General features: G+C 41.1%; 1 protein-coding gene across 1 annotated transcript; it reads left to right on the top strand.

Moving 5' to 3' along the window:
- Window positions 1–3,484: 3,484 nt before the first annotated feature.
- Window positions 3,485–22,137, top strand: DBX2 (developing brain homeobox 2). Its single transcript, XM_048302189.1, has 4 exons — window positions 3,485–4,020; window positions 14,957–15,052; window positions 19,615–19,802; window positions 21,489–22,137. Exons 1-4 carry the CDS (start codon window positions 3,684–3,686, stop codon window positions 21,804–21,806), a joined length of 939 nt encoding a protein of 312 aa, XP_048158146.1. The 5' UTR covers window positions 3,485–3,683; the 3' UTR covers window positions 21,807–22,137.
- The last annotated feature ends 626 nt before the right edge of the window (window positions 22,138–22,763 follow it).

Here is a 22,763-nt window from a genome sequence, read left to right on the forward strand (position 1 = left end):
GAAACAGGACAAAGCCTGCCATTTGGAAGTCCAGAACAGCAATTCTGCTGAGCCCCCTCCTTAGTTTTCCAAGAGTAGAAAACTCTGTCATTTAATGACTGCTGTACCCATGAAAGCTGCTGACCATCACATCACCCAGAGTCCTCCCCTGCTCACAAACAGCAGGTCCAGCAGGGCAGCTTCCCCAGCTGGTGCACACACCAGATTTGTGGGAAAGTTTTCTTCCACACAGTCCAGGAACCTCCTTGACTGTTTCCTCCGTGCTGCTTTGCATTTCCAGCAGACATCTGATAAGCTGAAGTCCACCATGAGGACAAAGGCCACAGATGGGGATTTACTGGAGTGCAGACCTAAGTGTTAGCTGTTCAAACCTTAAAAAAAAAAAAAAAAAAAAAAAAAAGAGCTTGCAGAAAAATCACATATATGTAAATCTGGCAAAAAAATGTAGACGCTGCTAATATGCATGCTTCCCATTAAGCATCAGAAAGGTTTACAAGAAAAGTTTGAAGTAATGGCAGGATTCAGCGTCACACGAATTGCTCCAGGGAAGGAGTTGCAAGGGAGAAAGTCCCTGGCTTAAGGATGGAAATGCCATCTGAGAAAGGGCAGACCTGATGTAGAAGGGGGATCATTAGGGAGACTTTGATGTAGTCACACAGATCTTGTGCTTGGTATGTTACATAAATTGTCTGCCCTGTCAGTAAGACTGTACTCTGGACTCCGAGCAGGGAAGGCTTATCTGAGTGCTGAGAATTTCATGTATGTTTCATGTACCCCATTTTTTAAGTTTTGCAGCCTGAGAAGTGTATCTTCATGTTTTCCAAACATCTGATACAAGCCAAGATACCCAGTGAAGGCAAATTTTCTTCTCCTTTAGTCTGATTAGGGTAAATTAATAAATGGACAAAATCCAAATGCAGAGCAAGTACTTTCCAAGTTTGCATTATCAAATAAAAAGACATGAGAGCTACTCACCATGTGAATATCATATCTACTTTCTGAATGTACGTGGGTAATACACATCCAACAACTTTTCAGAGTCTAATCCACGGCTAAGGATCATGCAATTCCAGGCTGCGTTCACCAGAAAGGATCTGGATTTTAGCTATGCCACTTGTTTTACTCTCAAATCACTCCATACTCCAGATCTGAACAAGGAATCTGTATTTGCATGTGCTGTGCTCTCCAGCTTTTGACAGGTAACAGCTCTTGGGCCTGACTGTGCTCAATTACCACATGCCCAGAGGATAGACAGAATTTGGTAGCTACTGCTCAGCAGAGCTGCAGAAGTGCCCCAGAGACCAAGGGCTTAGAGGCTGCTCTGGTTTAATGAGTTCATTTGGCTATTCTGCTCTATCACCCTTCCTTAACACAACCAGTTTGAGGTCTTCATTAGGAATCTCTTGAAAAATAATATTTCCTGTCTTATTTAAAACCTGAGTCCTGTCATCTGGTTCACAGTGGTTTTTTAGTACAGCTATGACAGCAGAGTCAGAACATGGGTGAGAGGCCACCGATAGATGAATATCAGAGAGAAGAAAGAGACTGCTTAAACACACATTGCAATGCATGGGTTTAACCCTGGAACTAGAGATGCAACCTGACATGAATTGTTAACTCATCATGTGGTCGATCACTCTCTTCCATGCAGTCAAATGCTACATGTGTCAATGAACCTTGTGGGTCCCTTCCAACTCAGAATATTCTGTGATTCTGTGTGTTGTGCCTATATTTCACAGAAATGTGCAATTTGCTAATCATACTTTACCAAACTTCACAGCTGAGCTTAACACATTAGTAGGACTTTGGCATCGAAAATAGCCTTGGAGGAAAGCAAACCTCAAGCCTGTCTTTGAAGGCTATGGTCTTTGACAACCAGCATTTCCTTGGTGAATACCTTTAATTCATGCAGCACAGCTGGATGGACTAACTGCACTTCCCAAGTGTTGAATTACGGTTTTCAGTGTCTCAGGCCCTTGGGAACTCTGTGAGAATTTGATCAGTGAAATGAAAGACAAAATAAATCCTTAAGTGTGAATAAATTTATGAGGGGTAATTGAAAAGGCAGCTACTTGCAATGCTCAGAAGCGGGTGTCCTCCTGGGAAGACTTGTTTCTTTCACTTAGAAACATAATTTCTGCACTTTATACTATGACAATACACAGTAGCTTCAGATGTAGTCTAGGATACAACAGCCTAGATTCCATTCTACAGCAAGAAGCAAGAGTCTCAAAATGCTCACAAGTAAAATACTTGCATTAATATCCTGAGATGAAGACCTTAAGATTTGCAAATACAAGTGCTCAAGCTGTGGAAATTGTTTAAGCTGAGACCAGCTAGAGAATGGGAATGTATCAGGGCAAAACTATCAGACTGATCTTGGACTTAACTCTTCTTCCTGCTTACAGCCACTGTTATAAGACAGAAGGTCAGACTTCATGGGTCCCTGGCATGAAACAGCCTTATCAACTCTTAGGCTCCCATTCACCATTATCTTAGTACCAATGGAGTAAGTGCCAAAACTCTAGCAGTGCCAACCTACCCAAAGATGTAAAGGAAAGCTTCAGATGTGAGCATCTGATTTATAGTCCTCAAGGTATTACTTAGTACCACAGCAGTTAAGACATCCTTCCGATTTCTCATCTGAGGGCACAGGTGATTCCACTAATCCAGCTGGTTTTAGCTTTGAACTACCCTGATGTCCAGGGGTTATGCCTCTGCTGCTGTACAAAAACAAGGGATGCACCTCCTCCAGAGGACTTTGCAGGGAATATCCTCAAGATTAGACTGGTGAAGAGCTGCTTTGAAATAAAAGGATTTCTCTGCAAAACAGGGAGGTGCTTTCAGGATTTTGGAACAGCATCCAATTTTAACTTTCTGCATGCATGTTTGAACTGTAAAATGAGACATCTTTGCCACATTACGTAATTTGTAAGCAAATAAAGAAGAGTGCATGCAAGGAAGTAGAAATGGACTAAGCTATTCCGGACAAAGAATGTTTATGCCCACAAAAAGCATTGTCCCACATCTCAAGGAAAACATGATTAACAGCAGCGTGCTGATCTTAATCAGATTTATTAAGACAAATGTTGAAAATCCAGCTTGTATGGCGTGCGTGGGCAACTAAAGAAAAAAAAAAAAAAAAAGGCCAGATAAAAATGCCCAGAGGGAGTGAGCTAATGACTATCTTCCCATTACCTCATGGGATCATTAGGTCGACATGATCTCTCCGCGGCCAGCACGGGAGCCACTTCCCCGCCGGGACGGAGGCCAGCGGCCTTTCCCCTCCCCTGCCGTCCCCTCGCACAGGTGCACCCCTCGGCAGAGGCGCGACCCGCCGCCATGTCGGGGCGGGCACGGCGGGACAGGCACCTCGGCTCGCCGCCCTGCCCCCTCCCCGGGGGGCTGCTGGGCAAGCCGGCATTGTTGGCCGCGTCCATCACTCCTCGTCCCCGGCTGACATAATGAATACGCTTGGACACACCTTCCAGCCCGGCGGAGAGGCGCCGCGTCTCCACGGACAGCCTCGCCGAGCTCTCCGCTCCGCTCCCCACAGCCCTCGGAGAGGCGCCCCGCCAGCCCGCCCGGCCCCATAGCCCGGCGCCCCGTCCCAGCCCAGTGAGGGGCCGCGGCGGCCGGGCCGGGCTGGGCAGGGCAGAGCGAGGAGGGTAGAAGCCCTCGCTATGCTGCCCAGCGCCCTTTACTGGGACCTGGTGGGCTCCTCGGCCCTCCTCAACCTGCCGGCGGCACCGGGCTTTGGCAACCTGGGCAAAAGTTTCCTCATCGAGAACTTGCTACGGGCCGGGGCGCCGCCGAGCCCTGCCCAGCTCCGTCCCCTCCCCGCCAACCCCGTGCCCCTCAAGCTGTGCCCCGCGGCGGAACAAATCAGCCCCTCAGGGGGTCCCTTCCCGGCAAGATGGGCTTTCCAAGTGCTAAACCCCTCCGCGGCGGACGGCGGCCGCCCGCCAGCGCGGGCCGCGGCGGCGGAGAGAGGCGGCGTCTTCCCGCCGGCAGCCACAGGTGAGCGCCGGCCCCTTCCCGCGTCCCGCCGCCGGGGAGACGGGACCGGGGGCTTCCCGAGGGCTCGGCCCCGCGCTCCGCACGGCGGAGACGGCGGCAGGAGAGGCGCGGCCGCTCCGGAGAGCCCAGAGGCGGCGGCGGGATGCCCGGCCCCGTTAGGTGCCGTGCCGCTGGGGCACGGCGGGGGCTGTCCCCGGGGCTCCGGCCGAGGGTCTCGCCCTACCGCTGGCGACGGGACGCCGAGGAGCGGGCGGGGGCCGGTGGTGTGTGAAGCCGGGCGGCGGCTTTCGCGTGCGGCCGGCCGGCGCACCTGAGGGTGCAGAGAGCGCGGCAGAGCCCTGTGATGGCCACGTCGGATGCTGTTAAATGCCCCTAATCGCAGTTCTTTCAGGCCTTGACGTCCCTCAGCTTCAAGGGATGGTAGAAGCTTCGCCGCCAACAGGCGCTCCGGGAAAGTCTGAGATTCCAGCTTTTGGTAGAAAGGCGAGCGGTCCCATCCTCCTAAGTAGCGACAGCTGGGGGGGGGGGAGAGGCAGCAGCGCCTTCTCCACATGCCCTGCCTTAGAGGACAGTAAGGCGTGAAGGTCCGGGCTCCTCCTGCCTAGAGGAGAATTAAGCCATGTAGAACAGGCAATTTTCTGGAAGTTTTGAGAAAACTAGGGACGGGGGGGGAAAAAGTTTCAAAGCCGTGTAAAGGTGCATCATCAGCCTTTCGGCCCGGTGTCTCACAGAGAGCCAGCACTCTGCAGGGCGGTGGGGACCAGCTCGCAGCCGCAGGGTGCCCACAGGAACCGGTGCCATGGAATTGGAAACAAACAGGTTTACAAAACCCATTCTGTTTCTTGAATGTGCCGATTTCTGTATAAATACATTTTGTCTGGGCATGAGCAACGTATTTTAAGAAATGTGCACTTCTGTTGGTTAGGGAACTGACTGAAGTTGTAGTCAATGTTAATTCATGAAATTCGGTATTAGACTCACCATCTATACTGTATTTTTCTTTTCTGTTACAATACGTAAATTTGTTCCAATATTATGTGATGTTTTAAGAATTTTTATTTATGGTAAAGCGGCTTTAAGTGCATTTAAAATGAAAATCAGACAAGCAGAATTGTATTTATTGAATTAAGTTTTTGATATGTGAAACCAAAAAGCGTGTTTTGGAAACAGAAGTAATTGTTTTCTTTTCAAACATATTTTTATTTCAATTAAATCCTGCAAACTGCTCTTCAAAATCCAAAGCAGTATGATCCTTTAGCATTACGTACTTTAAAGGTAGGCAGGAGAGAGTCAAAGTGTCCATTAACATTTCTGAATGTTCCAGACCTCTCAGGTAAGTGTTATCTTAAGCATATCAGTTACTTAAACGTGTTTGTTTTAACTAACTATAGGCTAGGCCAGGGAACAGGACGACTATCATCTTCCTGCAATTAAGTGAATATTATCCCTTCTTCCCCTGCCTTCCCTTTGCCCTTCCCCTGAAAAAAATGTTCTAGAGAAAATGCTACATTTATTTGTAAAAAGAGAGATAGCAGGTGCCCCAGCGCTCTTTGCTAGAGGTAAAGTTGTTTTTTTGTGGTGGTGGTGGTTTGTTTGTTTTAAAAAGATATAGGTTAATTACTACAGAAGTTCCAGAATGTCAAGTTTTTCAAATGCTTGCTTCCGGGATTAATTATTTTTTTGATCGACCTCGTATTAGTTGTGATTTTAGTGTGGTAGGTCTGCCTAGTGATTTGGAGTCCAGTCCTATGTTTCTTCTGATTCCACAGCTCCCACGGATCTCAGCAAAAGCACCAGGCTCTTAGATTTGAGGAGGGAGAAATACTAGGGTTTCCTCGTTCATTGTACACCCAGAAGAAAATTCTCCTGTGACTGTACACTTGCAACAATGACTTTTGTTTTCTAACAGGGATCTGTTGATTCTGATCTGGTTTGTATGTCTTAAAGTGATAAGGAAGGACACTTAGTTGTCCCAACATTCATAAATTTGAATTAGATTGGAACTTGCTTGCTGAGCCAGTTTGTGGTTTCTAAGGAGTCTCTTGTCTCTAGTGTAGGCGTATACTGAGGAAACTGTTCAGACCAGACACTGCATTTGTGAGTAGGGCTGGGGTCGTCAGGCTGTGTATAATGTTTCTTGTTTATACAGTGACAGGGCAAAGGAGCATTTTGGCAGAACAAAAATTTTAGCTTTCAGGGACTACTGAAGATATTTTAACTAAGAAATTTGTGCTAGGTAGGGTTTTTAAATTTAGTGATGTTTATGATTTTTTTTTGTTTGTTTGGTTTTTTTTTTTTTTTTTTTTTTGAGGAATAAACTCATATTTTGACCCCCCAAATCACATGGCATTTTGGAAAATCTTTGTCTAAGTCTTTAATAAGACTATTGAAAATGATAAAGCAATTAAAAAAAAAAAATCTTTCTAAGCTACCAAGTGCTTTATAGATCATGCAGGAACTAAAAGTCCCCTAATAAACTAGCTTGGCATAACCTAGAGGTTTTAATAAAAAAAATAAAGAGAATTGAAAAAGTACCAGACTTTTTGGAAAGAGTTATCTGTATTATTCATGTAGTCCCAAATTCTGGTGAGGTCACCAAAAGTTCTCAAAAAGAAGGAAATGTAAAATCACACCAGGGACTGAACTGAATAAGCTGAACCTTTTTACATGTATCCACAGTACCAACAAAGGAAAGGCATAAAGAAAGCATTCCATTTTAGGGTACCTTTTAACACTCTGTGAAAGTCCTAAAGAATGTAAATCCTGTATTCTTTCTGTAAATTGGAAAACACTTATCCATGGTGGCAAAGGAGACCAGGTGGGATGGCATTCTTCATCTGGACTATCTGGTCGTGGTAATTTTTCCTTTTGTAACTCCTCAGCAACTGAATTGTATCAGCAAGTTTCCATTTCCATAATTTACAGGTTTCAAAGTATTTAGTTGGACTATTTCAAGTGCTTATCTGCATGTGTATTTTATGTGTATCTCCTACAAAATAATTGTGAATAAAAAACTGAACAAGTATTCAGAAAGTGTCACATCCTAAATATTGCATCATCTAATGAACGTGTTCGAAATAAATATATTTGTTGTCTGTAAAAATTAAAATAATCACTTTCCATCATTACACACATTTTTAAAAATTAGATACAATCATCATAGGTGCTTGAAATTAGTTTGGTTTAATTTAAGAAGAACATGAACAAAGAGCATGTTACATAAAACTTAGGCAGGAAAAGCAGAAGGAGCATTACTGCTATACAATAAAGTCGTGAGCCTTCTGCAGTGGTATGCCAATTTATACTGGCTTGGGATTCCCACAGGCTTTCTTGCACTTTGCTTGAAGCCTCTTTGCTCTGTGCTGTTCTCAATTTCTGCTTGCTAATCTGGGTTTTAGTCCCTTGCACTCCAAGCCTATTGTTATCTTCTCGATAAATTAGAAGACCTGACAGTTTTCTTTAGTGTTTTCTGAGACATAAAAATTGTCCAGAGGATGCTGAGATGCTGTGTGTTGTAGACAGGTGCTGTAAAGAGGTCCACTCCACATATTTCTTCATGACTTAGTTTCCAGAAGTATTGGCTGGCACCAGAGCAGAGATGACCTCCTTGGGAAATGCGAAGTTACCTGCTACCTGAAATAATTTTTCTGAATATCTCTGCTCTTCTCAAGTAATTTTCCCTGGAGGAGGTTGGCAGTAAGTGCTTTACAACCTGAATAGGGTCATGTGGAAAGAATCTGGCTTTCTGCTTTAATTTTGGCATTTTGATAGATTAACAGAGAAAGGGAATTGAAAAATGCAACAAAACAAATGTAACAGTGAGATAATTCCATTGTAAAACCTGCTGAAAATTTTATCTGGGGATTTTCACTTAAAGCATCAGAATACAATAGAGCAGAATGAAGGACAGCACACATATAACACAAAAGAAATCAGTTAGAAGAACTATATAGTAAATATAAATTGGACTTGTAGTAAACATCCATAGATGTACTTTATACATATCCAGATTCATCTGTGCTATAGGTGTATCTTTTCTTTCTGTAACATTTGGGTATTTACATTTTGATGCATTTTATCATCACAATGTGCCAGTGAGATAGGAGAGATTTCTACTGTGTAGAGGAGGAGCTGGAGCAAAAAGAAATTAGGTGATTTACTTAAGATATTACAGAAAACTGGTAGCATTGCAAGGAGATTAAACCAAGTCTTCTGCAGGCGAAGTCTCCAGAAAATATCAGTTTTTTCCTTTTCAGGTGATGACAACTGTTCTATACTGTAATACTTAGTGAATCAAACATATCTTATTTCCCATATTTAATAAAGTGTCTAGTGTTTCTTTATGACAACCAGGAGATAATTAAATTACTGAAATTTAAGTGATTTTTTTTTCTTTCATTTTGGACCTCTTCTTAGTGAATTAATGCTTATTAATTATTGATTTCAAGGCAACTGGCAGCCAGGGTGTGTCTTCAAGCAACATGTCACACTAGCTTTCAGTAAAATAAAAGACAGGAAAGAGCCCAGTGTTTTATCTTGACTCCCTCTAACTCAGGCAACAAGTTGACTGACAAGTCTTAGGGTTTTCTTGTTTTGTTGGTGTTTTCTGGAAAAAACTTCTTTGAGGTGGGGAGATCTGTTTGGCTTCTTTTCTTATTCCCTGATTGCCAGGAGCACTGAGACACTGTCATTGTTTTAAAAGTTTGTCTTTGGAAGCAAAGAAGTTTTTGTAAGTATTAGAAATCACAGACTCTGTCCAGCACGTTTCCTGTTTCCAGTTAACTTCATGAACCATTTAATAGAATTGGTCTAGAATGCCCAGCATATCTTAAGAGTGGCTGCAAAATGGCTTTTAAAGGACAAACAGTTGTCCTCATTGTGAGGTTGCCAGAGCTAGACTAGTGCCAGCTACTCTTCAACCCAGCCACTAGTCTGGCAGTCTGTGCTCAGTGAGGAATATGAGCATTGGCTGGACACTGCTCCTTCCTTTGGCTACTCTCGCTGTGCCATCTCTTAGAAGGAAGAGGATCCTGAGTTTGGTCCTTAGCAAGATTTAGGTACTGCCAGAAGATCTCAGAGCTGCACTAGGAAGACAAATGGTGGAGTTTGTAGAAAAGCAATTTTTTTCAAAATTAAAACAACTGCAGGCATATAAAACAGTAGGAGACTGTTTCAAATGTCAGATATGTAGACCCTGATATTTATAAAATTATGCATCTAAATATTTTCAGTAACCTGGACTGTGTTTCTTTGAGGTGAGTTGTCACTTTGGAGAAGTGGCCTTTGCTTTGTGCTGAAAAGCTTATGAAAATTTTTCTTGAGAGCCTACTTTTGTCTGCAGTTGTAGCACATAATTCTATGAGTTATTCTGAACGTGTATTCAGAATTTTACCTCCTTATGACTATGTGAATATCTCAAATTTCAACTTGAAAAAGTATTTCCTTGTTCAAATATAAAAATACTGAACCCCTCATGTTAAAAAAAAAAAAAATAGAATTCACCATGTGTTATTTTTTCATTCTAACATTGCTTATATTGTCTTGAGACTTTTGTCTGTTTGGAGCTAGCAATACTGCAACAAGTAAAGACTGGTCCAGGTAGAAAATTCTGGCTAATCAGTGCATACCACTGGAATAAATGGTGCATTTTGGCCTAATGTAAGATTTTGAATTAGAGCTGCAACAGTGAAGAACCAGTGAATTGTCCTCTTGCAGCATCTGACCCTAATTTTGTCATGCTTGAGGAAATAATTTCTACAAATTGTAGTATGTTGAAAATCAAAGAAAATTTGAATTGAATTTTAGAGTCTTTATGGCTGTACAGATGTTAGTATTCTTTTGATGTTACCTATGAAGGATAAGAAGAATGTCATAGTAATTCAGCTGTCTAATAAGAAGTATGCGTCGTGTCTAATCTATAGTCAATACTGAGAGATGCCTCCACAGCATGACACACCTTATGTGTCTGTTTTAAGGGGATGAATTGTTATGTAGAGATTCTTATCTCTTCTCATGGTTGTACAGGAGGCCCAGACAAGGAACTCGGGCAAGACACTTAACTTTTAGACAGAGAACTGACAGTGATGCCCCTTTTGACAAGAACTGGTAATCATAAACTGCTGAGGCACACTAGTACGTGGGCATCCTGAGGAAGGACAAAGCCAGAAAAAAAGCTGGTAAATCCTCAGGTAGATTCCCATTGTTTCAATAGCAAGGCTGTGTACGAGGCATGGAGAGGGTAGAAGCCACTTTTACTGCTGACATCAGGGGACCCATGGAGTCTTTGGCAAACATTGTGGAGTTTGGTTGTTGCTTTGGGTTGTAGAGGTGAGATCTGACCATGTATTGTCACCAGCCTCAGGCTGGTGTATTTCCTCAGGCAATGAAAAACATGTACAACAAATTACAATGTAATAATAAGGCATGTGGATGATACTTCTGAAAACTGACAGTGATTGATGTGGTTTCAGATAATCTACAGCATGATGCTCTTGGCCATTACATTGCTGTAGGTGTAAATGATGATTATGCTGTTAGCATGTTTCAAGCCCTTCTTGGGAGCTGCTCTGCCAATTTTTGAAAGCCCCACCAAGACCCAACATAAAAATGCAAGCTTCTTGCATCCACCTTTTGTGTAGTATTTAACAATATATATATTAGAACTTTAAAACCCTTTCTATGAGTGTTTGCAAGTTTCTTGAAACTCTGCGTATTCTGCTCTGCTCTGCCCTTTTGGCTTGACTTCCTTTGAGCATTCGTATGATGTTTTACAGGAATAAATAGGAAGCAAACAGTAACTTTGGGAGTGCAGGAAATCCAGTTCTGAGGGGTCTTGCACCACAGGCACTTGCAGTAAGTTTTTCCAGTTCCATGTGATGGCAGTTGCTTTTGGGTGGGATATGGCAGTGGCTGCTGCTTCATTCTCACAGATGGAGGCTCCTCTTCAGCTGGTTGAAATGCTTTGGGGGTGCACAACTTCTGCCGGAACATTGCACTCTAAAGACAGTAACTGCTAGGGAAAGAGCCATGACTCATCATGAAGTCCAGGGCTTGTGGTTCAGGAGCAGGAATGTGGCTCAGCTGGATCACTAAGCTGGCAGAGCTACTGCTGGACTACTTTCAGGGAGCTCTTCCCTGCAGCTTTGCAAAAGCCTGCTTTAATCATTGCCAGGAATGGATGTAGGTAGGAAATTGCAGTTGTGCCCATGTTATGGGCACAAACCATCCAAGATTTTCAGATGAAATGCTGTGATTTTTCTGGTAATATATTTAATTTTTATGCCAGGGCTGGAGCTGAGGCATCACTGTGGAAAGCAGTTCATGTGGACTGAGCAATACTCGGAGAATTAAAGTCTTCATGCAGCTTGAGATCTCTCTGGTCCTGTTCTTAGTTTTGTTAGCTGGTTCTAGGCAGTTTTCTGAATAATTTTTTGGAGGTGTTCCAGTTCTCTTCACGGGTTGGTACCACATTTTTATCAGTTATCTTTAAAAATCCCCAACAGACTAGCAGCATGTGCAGTGAAGGAGCCAGTATGGATAATAGCAGAAGTTTACCATCAGTTCACTTTCCCTCAATAGCCATTTTTCAGTCTCAGTTTTTATGAAATGGAGATGTAAAGCAGGAGAAGACTTAAGTGTCCTGAATACAAATTTTTAGGATTTGTCTCCTGCTTTAAGTTCCTATACATGTTTGGGAGCAACAGCTGCCTTTTGGTTATTGTTTACCTCACTCTGGCCAAAAAATGTCAGAATTAGTATTCTGACATCTCTGCAATTTCAGCTTTATGTGAACAGCAAAGAGTGTTTGCTTTACATCTCTTGACCAACAGATATTGATAGAGTTGCTGTGATCTATGTGAAAAGAAAATAATAGGTAATGCTTTTTCTATATTGTTGTCAAAACTGATAGGTATTATGTAACTTCTACTGGTACAATTTCAGTATAATTCTGAAATACATATATATCAAAGATATGATTTTTCTCGGAACAATTTAAATTCTGTTAATGCAGTTTCACACAGGTAGTGGAAGCCATTTAATGTGATGAACTGTGTTGTTTTTATCAAAGATAAAAAATATAATTGGATATATTATGTTGAAGCATTAACATTTTTCTCTTATGTAGAACTCCCACGATAGAGTTGACTATCCCTGTATCATGTCAGATTTTTTTACTGATGTAACTTTGCATAACTGCTGCACATTGGTTTGAGTGCAACAGTTTCAGTAGATGTAGGGATGTCATTTTGTGTACATAATGTAGAATTCACTTGTCCATCAGTACAGCTGCAGCACATTAAAAAAGTCTATGAACTAGAGATAGGTGTTAGCTATAGGCTTACAGAGACATCACGGCATTGTTTATTCCCCAGGATCTAGACTGAATTAGTCTTGAGAAGTGGGCTCAGGAACCTCTTTGTTCAGAGTTATGTGTGGATATCACCTGCATCTTATTTCTTAAGCAAGTATTCTGCTTCAAGGAGATATGTGCCCTGCAGGCAGAAAAAGCAGCAGTTGGTTGAAAGAATTAAGTAAAATGCCCAAGAAAGCCAGACTCGTGATTTCCATCAACTTGAGCAGAATTAGGGTCAAGATATCTGCTGTTTGCATTGTTGTACTGTGCTAGTGCATTAAATCAGTCAGCAACTTCCATGGAAATACATTGCTTGTTTGGAATTTGCTTAAGCAAAGAGTTTGCTTAAGTTTTTACTCTGATCCATCTTCAGACCTTTATGCTTGCAGCTAACTTGTTGAGATATTTAGTGAATGTAGGAAACTGTCCTTTCCTATTCCTGTCGTTATTTGCAGGAGCATGCTATCTGAATCAATAGCTTGTTCAATTCTGATTTATCCAGCTGTCTTCTGGTTTTATCACATACCATTATGAGCCTCACATTACCAAAACAGAGCAAGGAACTGGACAGAGTTAAGAAACCACAGCAGGGAATATCAAGGACAGGACAACATGTCTGACAAAAGTTGTGTGGCATGAACAAAGTGCTGGAGCAGTGATTGGAGGGAATGGGACATTATGGCAGCCAAGGAATATCCAAGACATTTAAAAAGAAAGTAAAGGAGTAGAGTGTGGCATCTTCTGTATTCTAATCTGCATTTTTAGAAGCGGAGAGTTTTACCTGACTGGAAGGGAAATTTGTTACAAGCATGAGGAATGTGCCTCCCAAGGAAGGGAGGAAAAGCTCTTCACCTGGGAGTTCGGGAATTGCAGCAGATAAAAGATACTGTCAATAAGGAGCTCTCATGTCCAGGAGGATGGCTGATATTTATCTTCTACAGCTCCCGTGCTTCTTGAGTTACTCAAATCCTTTTCAACTTACACACTCCACCAGTTGCATTGAAGCCCTTTGGATACATGGGATAGGTAATACTTGGCTGCATGATCTTGACTACTTTAAGTTTCTAAGGACATGATTCCACATTTGATGGTCTTATGTGGAAAAGAAGCTTTAGAATACTAATGCCTGGTGTAAATAATTCTTTTTAGTAAATGTTTTGCAAGCATACACCTCAAAACCAGACAATTAATTTCTCTTGAAATATATTTGTATTTCATTAGAAGCAGCAAACTTTCAATAAAAAGCTGTACTGGCAAAATGCTTATCAATCAGCAATTGCAAGTTAATACTTTAAAAAATGTTTAGAGTTAGACTTTGACAGAAATAGTTTTTTTGCTCCGGGATAACAGCACATTTTAGGGTCAGAAAACTTATTTTGAGGCCTTAATACGTACTCAGAAACCTAATTTTGAGTGACCTTTATTTTTAATTCCAGTTGAAAAACCTTTAAAAATTAGCAGCATGGCCTAGAAACATTTACTTATTTATCTTTCTTTCTGGTTGTTGATTTCTTAATTTTTTTTTACCTAAGTGTGCAGTTATGTGGTTGGTTTTTTTTACTTAATTTTTTTTTTTCTGGAGATTTGGACAACTACAGTACAGGCTCTAGAGCCACTTATTTTCTGCCTAAACCAAAAGAAGAAAGTGACATAGATGTTTTGATGCTGATCACATTTTACAAGTGTACAGTTCTAGCATGATGTATCTTTTTTTGAAATAAATATTCCAGGTTTCATAGTTGACTAGTACAAGCAGAAATTGAAAGGTAATTAGTATTAATGGAAAAGCCCATGAGCCTTATAGAAAATAACTAAGGGATAAATAGATAATGAAGACCTTTCCATGATTTGGAAGCACTTTTTAGATATGAGAGACTTTGACTAAAAAAATTCCATTAAAAGTTTACCAAATATTGCCTAATACTGTGAGTTGATTTTGCAATATTTTTTGTTGTATCAAGCAGAGCTTTCAGCAAGTGGTTTATTTAAATTTAGAGCACTTTTCCAGCAAGACTAAGTTGACAGTCAAGATAACAGAATCAGGCCCTGTAGTTTGTGCCTATAGAGCTCAGCTGTTTCATCTCATGGCATTTTATAAATTTTATTCATAAAGGTTTCTCGTTGAGGACGTTACTGGTTTGAGTACTATTAACAGCATTGGAGTACAAGCTGATTGTTTTTTCTAGGATGTCATGCTTCCTAGAGTTATTTTAAGTAAGTTTTTCAGATTCATTATACTCATTATTTCAACAACGTATTATTGAAAAAATGTGTTCAATGCCAACATTTAGGAAAACCCCTACAATTACAGCAATTACAGAAGCAAATTTCTAGTCTGCAGAGCTTAATTCTTATAGGGAGAATTTTGCATATTATAGCTAAGCTACACATGTAAAATAACCTTGCTAAATTAAAGAACAATTACTTGGTTTATCATTGTTTGCCTTAAAAATATCACCATCTTGAAAAAAAGAAAAGGAACTTGTGGGGCAGGATTTTACACACTGACTTTTTGGAGGACTGTTGTTATGAATATCACCTAAGCTCAATGGATAATCAATTAGATCTATGCTTTCTTTGCAGCTCTTTCCAAACACTTTTTTCTCCGAGCCCCGCCATTCTACTCAGCATGCTGCGGTGGGTCCTGTCAGCACCCTGCATCCCCCACTGCTTTTCCAAGTAAGTTTTTATGCTTCATCAGTAATGCTTGAGTTATTCTGTAAACCAAAGCAGCAGGATTTAATGTGTTCTGGAAAACTAATTGGTGATGCAATGGCAGCAGCTAATTCCTTAGTAAAATCACAGCAATCCTATTCAGAGGGTTTCCAAAGATTTATCAAACTTAAGTACACTGAGCAATTGTGAGAGGTTTCTAATGGCATTGAGACACCCAGACAGAGCTAACCTAGGAAAGTGTCTTGTTTTCAGTTTGCTAGAAACAATTCTTTAAAATCAGTAACTCTTTTAAAAATCAGTGTCAGTAAACATTTGCAAATAAGAAAAGAGCTAGAGGATCGTAAAGTGCATGCTGCATTTTAATGTTCTTTAGGGGGAGATTATGATTCAGGAAGCCTTAGCATTATTTAAATACAACAGTCATTCTTTTTATAGCAGTCAAATGTGTGCACACGTTTAATTTGTTTCTCTTTTTTAATAATAATGTAAAAAATTGAAGAAGTATGTTGAAGAGAATTTTGGCCAGTATACACTATCCTTTCAGGATTAAGAACTAGAACACACTTCCATTTAATCCAAAACTAGATTTAACCTTTATTGGGAAGATTGCATGCCATAGTGTAAGAATGGACAGTCATGATTTTGTGTTTATGGCTCAGGAATGCAAACAGAAGGAGCATTTCCTTTTTCTTCAAAACAGAAAAAAAGCACAAATTGCATGTCAAATCCAAATGAAAATTGGAGCTTATATGTGCTCTGGCATATACTTTTTTATCACAGTTGCATTCAAACCATTCCTGACTAAGTGCATGCTTTTTATGAATGTTTCAGAAGGGCAGTTGCTAAGTTGAATGATTCTTGACAAGTGAGGCAGCAAATGCTGGCAGTTTAATGAGCTGCAAGTTTCTGAGCACCTCTTTAGGGGGCTGACACTTTCCCACAGAGCGTTTTACATGGCCTCGGCTCTCCCACAATGGCTGACAGCACCATGACCAATCACCACTTTCACTTTACTCATCCACACGCGACCTCACCACAATTTTTCACTGTGCAGATGAACTTTAGGAACCATTTCACATTGAAAAGGCCTGGGCAAGGGTCAGTTGCCCTTTTGTATGACCATAAAGCAATACTCTGTGTGCCAGTCTTTTCTCCTGTCTCACATTCCAAGAGATTTTCTGGACACCATTTAAAGCACTTGACTGAAAAATAAAGCAGTGAATGAAACTGACTTTTATAGACTCATTCTAGCTCATCTTCCCATATAACCCTGTCTACCTGAAAAGGGATTTAGTGGATGAGCTGAGTGTATACAGGGACTTGCTGAATACATAGGCCCATTATCAACTGTGGGGATTGTTTATTAACCAGGACTGATACACTACTATTTTGGAAGTGACCTATTAATTGTCCATTTAACTAGAATGTATTGAATTCTAATGAAAAAATGGAAACCATGACTAAAGCTTTTACTTGCTCCTTCAAGGTGGTCTCTGCCATGAAGGCAAATGAAGATTGTTCCACAGATTAAGAGGACATTTATCACTATATATTAGGATACAAAGGAAAGACTTAAAAAAAACCAAAGAAAAACAAAAATCAAACCAGTCACAGAGGAAATAGTTGGTCACATTTATGTCAGCAGAACACTCAACCTTTTGCTGCATGTTCAGAGTGACAAGCTGCAAACTGACATATTTAATTTTGCTGGAATTGTTGAAATGTATAAGTGACTGCCTATCCCACTGCAATGAAAAATCCTATGATCCACAAACTGAAATTTAGTTTTTATGTAACAGTTGGAGTACCTTTTAGAATATGGCTTATTTTTAAAGAAGTTCTCTAGGCTACTCTGTTGGGGGTGGGTTTCAGATTTTTTGACCCAGTGGCTGTTTGCTAATGCTTCTGAACATTCTGCTCTTCATTAAATTTTGTTTAGGTAATCTTTTAAAATCCAGCACATACTGTGCCTTAGAGTGTAAAGAGGCCTCACTATTAAGTTAGTCTAATACAGGTGTTAACCTGGACCCTACATGCTGCCTGTACAGGAATTAATTGGTGCCTCGAGGCTCCAGCAGGAGGTTGTTTCCTTGCTGATTGACTGTTAACAACCAGCCAGGCAAGACAAATTTTAAGAGGTCACATAATTTGGCGTCCTCTGTCCTTGGCTGACAACTCCATTGTGGAATGGAGGCCGGGCGGCAAGGACCAGCCCTCTTCCCTTGCTGGTGTCTCTCATCACACAGTAGGGATAAGAGAAGGTACCAGTTCTGCTGCTGCCAGACTGTACCTTCCAGTAGACCTGAGAATGGCTGACAATTCAGCAGAAACTACTCAGATGCTACCTGGAAAAAGGTACCTAAATTCACTAAGTTTGAGCAAGAAAGAGAGAAAACATGCTTGAGGAAGGAAGGCTCCCAGCTTGCCCCCAGTTTTGTAGGCATGATTGGAGCATGCAGTGGGGGTTGTGAAGGGGCTCTGCACTCCCCAGAGAAATATCAACCTGGCTTGCTCTTTGTGGAAACCTCCATTGCGGTATTTGACTTTTGTTCTGCAGATTGTTTATTTCGGTTTGCATGAAGTCTGACTGTGTATCACAGTGTAATAAATATCAGGACATTAATCAGTTGATTGTGATTTTTGTATCTGGTCTTAGATATAATTTTGAAAATTGAAATGCATCTGTATAAATTAAGGATTATTTATACCGTAACATTATAAATCATAATCATTATTTTTTACCACAGGCTGTTATGAGGGACAAATATAAAGATCTTTATTTCTCAACATGTAGAAAAGTTCAGGAAAAGAATTGACAGAATGCAATGGTCTCCAAATCAGTAATGTTTCAGAGTGGTAGTGTTATTTTAGGGAATAATCATTGTACACTTGCTCAGCTTCTGATACGCCTCCTCTACTAGTCCGAGCTGGAAGCAGGATGCAGGGGTAGTGTATGTAATATCAAACCAGTAACACATGACTTCAAAAGTATTTAGTTAACTTTGCAAGACATACACATACACACTTCAGTTTCTCATCATTATACTACAATATCCTCAGTATATGTGTGTTTGTTTTTCTGTGGGTGTTTAAAGATACATATACCCGTGTGCATTTATGTATAATATGCAGAAGTTGAAATGTGGTGTAGTCCCAAGGAACAGTTTGTTGAAGTTGCATCTGGATTTCATTAGTATTTTCAAGAGCACTATATAAATTGAAAAAATGTGTTTAATTTCCCCCCACCCCATTACAGCTGACTAGAATAGACTTTTTCACAAAAAAATGTTCAGTATTTTAAAGAATTAGCTTTTCAGGGGGAATTCGCCATTGGCTTCAATATGAAAATTATCAGATCCTTGGTAGGAATTGAGCAGCAACACACCTTTGCAGCTGCTGTAACTGTAAGCTGGGAGGGCAATCTAGGCCCATGGATGTGAGAAGGTGGACAACAGGAGGGCAGCTTGCATCTGAATTGCCACTCCAACAGAAAGATTGTAGGTGTCAGTGGCTGTACAGCCATCGAACAGGTTTCTGAGCCAAAGTGCAGCTGTTTCCTGGCCTGCTTGCATCTGCCCCAATTGTCACATGCTATGCTTGATGATGGGCCCTATTCAACTGGCCCCTGCTCCTGCTCCCTCTGTGAGTGTTTGAGGAAGCTGGGAGCACTGGAGGGCATATGAAGCCTCTCACCAAGGACTGCTTCTCATACCACCATATCCTTCTAGGGGAGAGGGACCATGGGAAAGCACTATGGCTTTAAGTTTTATTGGGTGTGAGGAACACAAGAGATTTATCTTGAGGTTTCTGTGCTGCTTGTGCGAACACTTCCACTTCTCCACTGCAGCTCTGTCCCTCAGCTTTGAGTCTGTTTTCCAGGGCAGGGCTCCCTCTAGGCATGTATCAAGGGGATGTGATTGGATTCACTGGAAACTGCCCTCCCAGGACTTGCTATGAGACGTCAAAGGATTAGAAACCAGGCTGAAAGGAGTAAGTCCAAGTACTCTCCAAATCCTCTAATAAAGAAATTGCTGCAGTTTCCAGAATAACTAAGTGAATGACCAGGGATTTTCTGAGAAACAGTTCACGCTGAAAGCCTTTCATTATTTAAAAAAAAAAAAAAATAGAGGAAAGCCTACTTAGTTTCTTTGAATCAGTATTACAGACCACTTTTATCTGGTTTTACATTCTGCACAAGGGGTAAATAAACTCCCAGATAAACATGTTGCAGTTTATTTAGTGGTGATGACAGGTGAAGAAAAGTGAAGTTTCTCCCTGACTGTATTTGAATTTTGCAGTATCATGGGCTCTGTCCTAATATTCCTCTATGGACTCACCTGATTTACTTTGTACCATGTCAGGGGGAGACTTTTGACTACTGACAACACCTCTAGATCCAAGTGAGGATTTAATCCTTGATGAACATGACTGAAGCATTACAACACACTTGTAACACCAACAAATCAAAAGTGGGACAAGAATCTGCAAGCATGATAATGAACAGCACTTAATATTTCTCTGATATGTGCTAGATGTTATGGGAAACTCTCATCTATTTCCACTAGGGGAGGAAAGTGTACTGCCTCTTCTGAGCCAGGAGTCCAACTCCAAATCCCGGAGAGGCATATTAAGAAGAGCTGTCTTTTCTGAAGACCAGAGGAAAGCTTTGGAGAAAATGTTCCAGAAGCAGAAGTATATTAGTAAAACAGACAGGAAGAAACTGGCCCTTAACCTGGGTCTAAAGGAGTCTCAGGTAAGGAATGTCCTTTTGGGGAAAAATCTTTAAAATGGCTTTGAAGGAAGAAAATTGAACAATGCAGGGGCAGCCCTGAGCTCTTTTACCTGCAAAGACCTCAGTAAATCAATGGCAGTTTAAACCAGGGAATACTTGAACAGTTTCCTGGTGTATTTCCTGTATGTATGCATTCAAAAATCGATCGCTCCATTTTCACGAGGAAACATGACCTCTGCATTTCATTTCCAACTCCCTTTTTTGCTGGCTGACAGAGCCCCCTCAGAAGCTTTGTGGTAAGGAACTATGCTCTATCCCACTGCTCGAAAGGCAGTGATCTAGGCAGGAAAAAACATCCGAGCATAGATCATTCCTTCATTCTCTTTGCACTCACAGATGAACAGCTAGGGACAAGGCAGTCAACAGCACTTCCTCTGGAACTGTTCTGTCCCAAGAAACAGGCAACCATTCCTATGGAAAGACACTTGACTGCACAAGGAAAGAGATTTTCAGAGCTGAGAGATGCCATAGGAAGAAAAACTTTGCAGGGTGACATTCTAAAACACTCCCACTTACCAATTCACATTTCATGGGATTTTTTGCATGAGTCTGAGTTTGTCTACTGCAGGATTTTAGAGTTTAGCTAAGGGTCTAATGCATCCAGTGAACTGTTATGACTGAACAGCTGCATTAAGAGTGGTGCTGAGCAGCAGTAGTCCAATCTGGAACCTTGGGGGCATCACCTATCTGCAGATAAAAACAAAGGAAAAGTGCCTGTCTTGAAGAGCACAAAACATGAAAGAATCTGGAAAAAAAAGTTTGTGAGGGCATGTAACAGCAGAAAATGAACGTGGTAGTTGCTGACAGGTGGGATTCTGAAGGTGCTGGAGTAGATGCCTTCTAGATTGCAGCTGAAATACTGAAAGAGTAACAGTACAATTTTGTTTATTTGCATGCAGCAGGACTGAAAGTGCTTAAGATATGTGTGCAGAAGCTGACTGGGGGGCAGAAAAGCCTGGGGATGGTGATGGGAGCTCTCATCATCTTTATCTTGGAGATTTTCAGAACTTGAAAAGGCTCTCAACAATTTGATCTAACTTTGCAGTTGGCTCCAGTTTGCATAGGAGGTTGGAGCTGGTGGTCTGGTTCCTTGCAACCTGATGACTCTGACACCATTGCAAGCACTGCAGCAATAAACAAAAACAAGCAGAGTGTGGTGTTCCTCAGTGTGATGTACAGTACTGTGATCTCTGCAGGAAAACTATTTCAATGGAAGTGTGCATTTGCATTCACCAGTGTGCTGCCTAAAAAATTTCACAAAATGTAGTCAAATTCTTAATATTACAGTTACATCACTTAGTTTTCTTAATGACGATACTAATTTTCTCTGGGAATTCTCTTCTGTCTAGAAGGATGTTGCTGTAGGAAACTCTTATATCCCTAGTTATTGGGCTGTCCATTTTCTAGCCTAAGCCAAATAATCACCTGTTGTAGGTGGTGAAATTCAAGGAGAATATTTGGTCCAGGTGTAGTAAATAGTGATGGAAAAATCCTCAGATGTCAGTCAGCTGGCTTCACTGGATCTCTACAGTAACAACAAATAAGGAAGGAATGTGAAACTGAGAGGATGGAAAGAAAAAAATACTTGTTAGGGCAAAGTTGTTTAAAGCAAAGAATGATAATAAACTCTCATTAACTTGCAAACAGGTGAAAATTTGGTTTCAGAATCGAAGGATGAAATGGCGAAACTCCAAAGAAAAAGAAGTGCTTTCTAACAGGTGCCTCCAAGAAGGTCTTCAGAACTACCTCTCACGATCTACCATGAATTTTACCTCCCCATGCCCATCTGTGTGGGAAGTGTCTGAAGATCAGGCAAGTCCAAGGTGGAGGGAGAATTCTCCAGGAAGTTCTGAAAGACTGACTAGTACACAACCACCTCCAAGGGCAAATTCATCGCAGAGCCCACTCTATTTGTATCCTGACCAAGACACTGCAAACAAGGCATCATTAAGTGTAAGGGAGTAGGGGAAGTTTGTAAATTGAGCAGGAGAGTGCAGGCTTCAAATGAGCAGTCTTTTAAGATTAACAATATTTGAACATTGTAAAGCTAACTAGTTTATGCTTCAAAAATATGTAAAGTCTAACACCATTAAAATTACAAACAACTAATGACTTCAGAATTATTCTTCAATACTCAGTCTTTTCTTGTGTCTTTTCCAGTCTGGTACTGACCTTAAAAGTAAAATAGGAACTGATGGTAAGTAAAATGAAGAGAAGAGCATGAAGCTGAATTTGTGCTCTGATTTATACAACTGCACTGTATGTGAAGCTCATTAAAAACACACTTAATAGAGAATCACTTTTATCTCTCATTCTAGTCATACCAATTAATTTCTTCTGTGCATGAGATAAGAAGAACTTTGTTTCTCTCAAGAGAGTAGATGGGTTTGGGTTCTTTTTGAAATTCATGAAATGTTGGAATTGTAAAAAGAAGAGAAGCCCGGGGACTCCGCTGGGTCGAGAGGAACGAAGTGCCAGTCTGAGTTCGAGTTCCTAGCTCTGAGTTGGAGTCTGAGTCCCTGTTAGGGCGCCAAATGTTGGAATTGTAAAAAGAAGAGACGCCCAGGGACTCCGGCGGGGAGAGGAAACTTGCAGTCCAAACCAATATGGTTGATAAGAGCAAGACTCCGTTTATTAGCAATCCAAAGGCACTTATATAGTATACCAGCTTGTTAACTCTTAAGTGGCTTAAAGCTTATCAAAGCACATTTCTACTTCTACATAATTGGACTTACATTGGCAAGCTTCTACAGTTATGTTATGATTAAAAGAATTCAGAGTTTATCTCCCTTCTCTCTCGGTCTTATCTACACAGCTGTACCTTCTCAAAACTCCCTTCTTGTTCCCAGCTTGGTTCTCACAGAGATTTTTCTCATGGAGAGTTCTTCTCACACACAGGCCTTCTGCTTGCAGGCTCTTGCT

Source organism: Corvus hawaiiensis, chromosome 4 (assembly GCF_020740725.1).
Source record: "Corvus hawaiiensis isolate bCorHaw1 chromosome 4, bCorHaw1.pri.cur, whole genome shotgun sequence".
Lineage (NCBI taxonomy): Eukaryota > Metazoa > Chordata > Aves > Passeriformes > Corvidae > Corvus > Corvus hawaiiensis.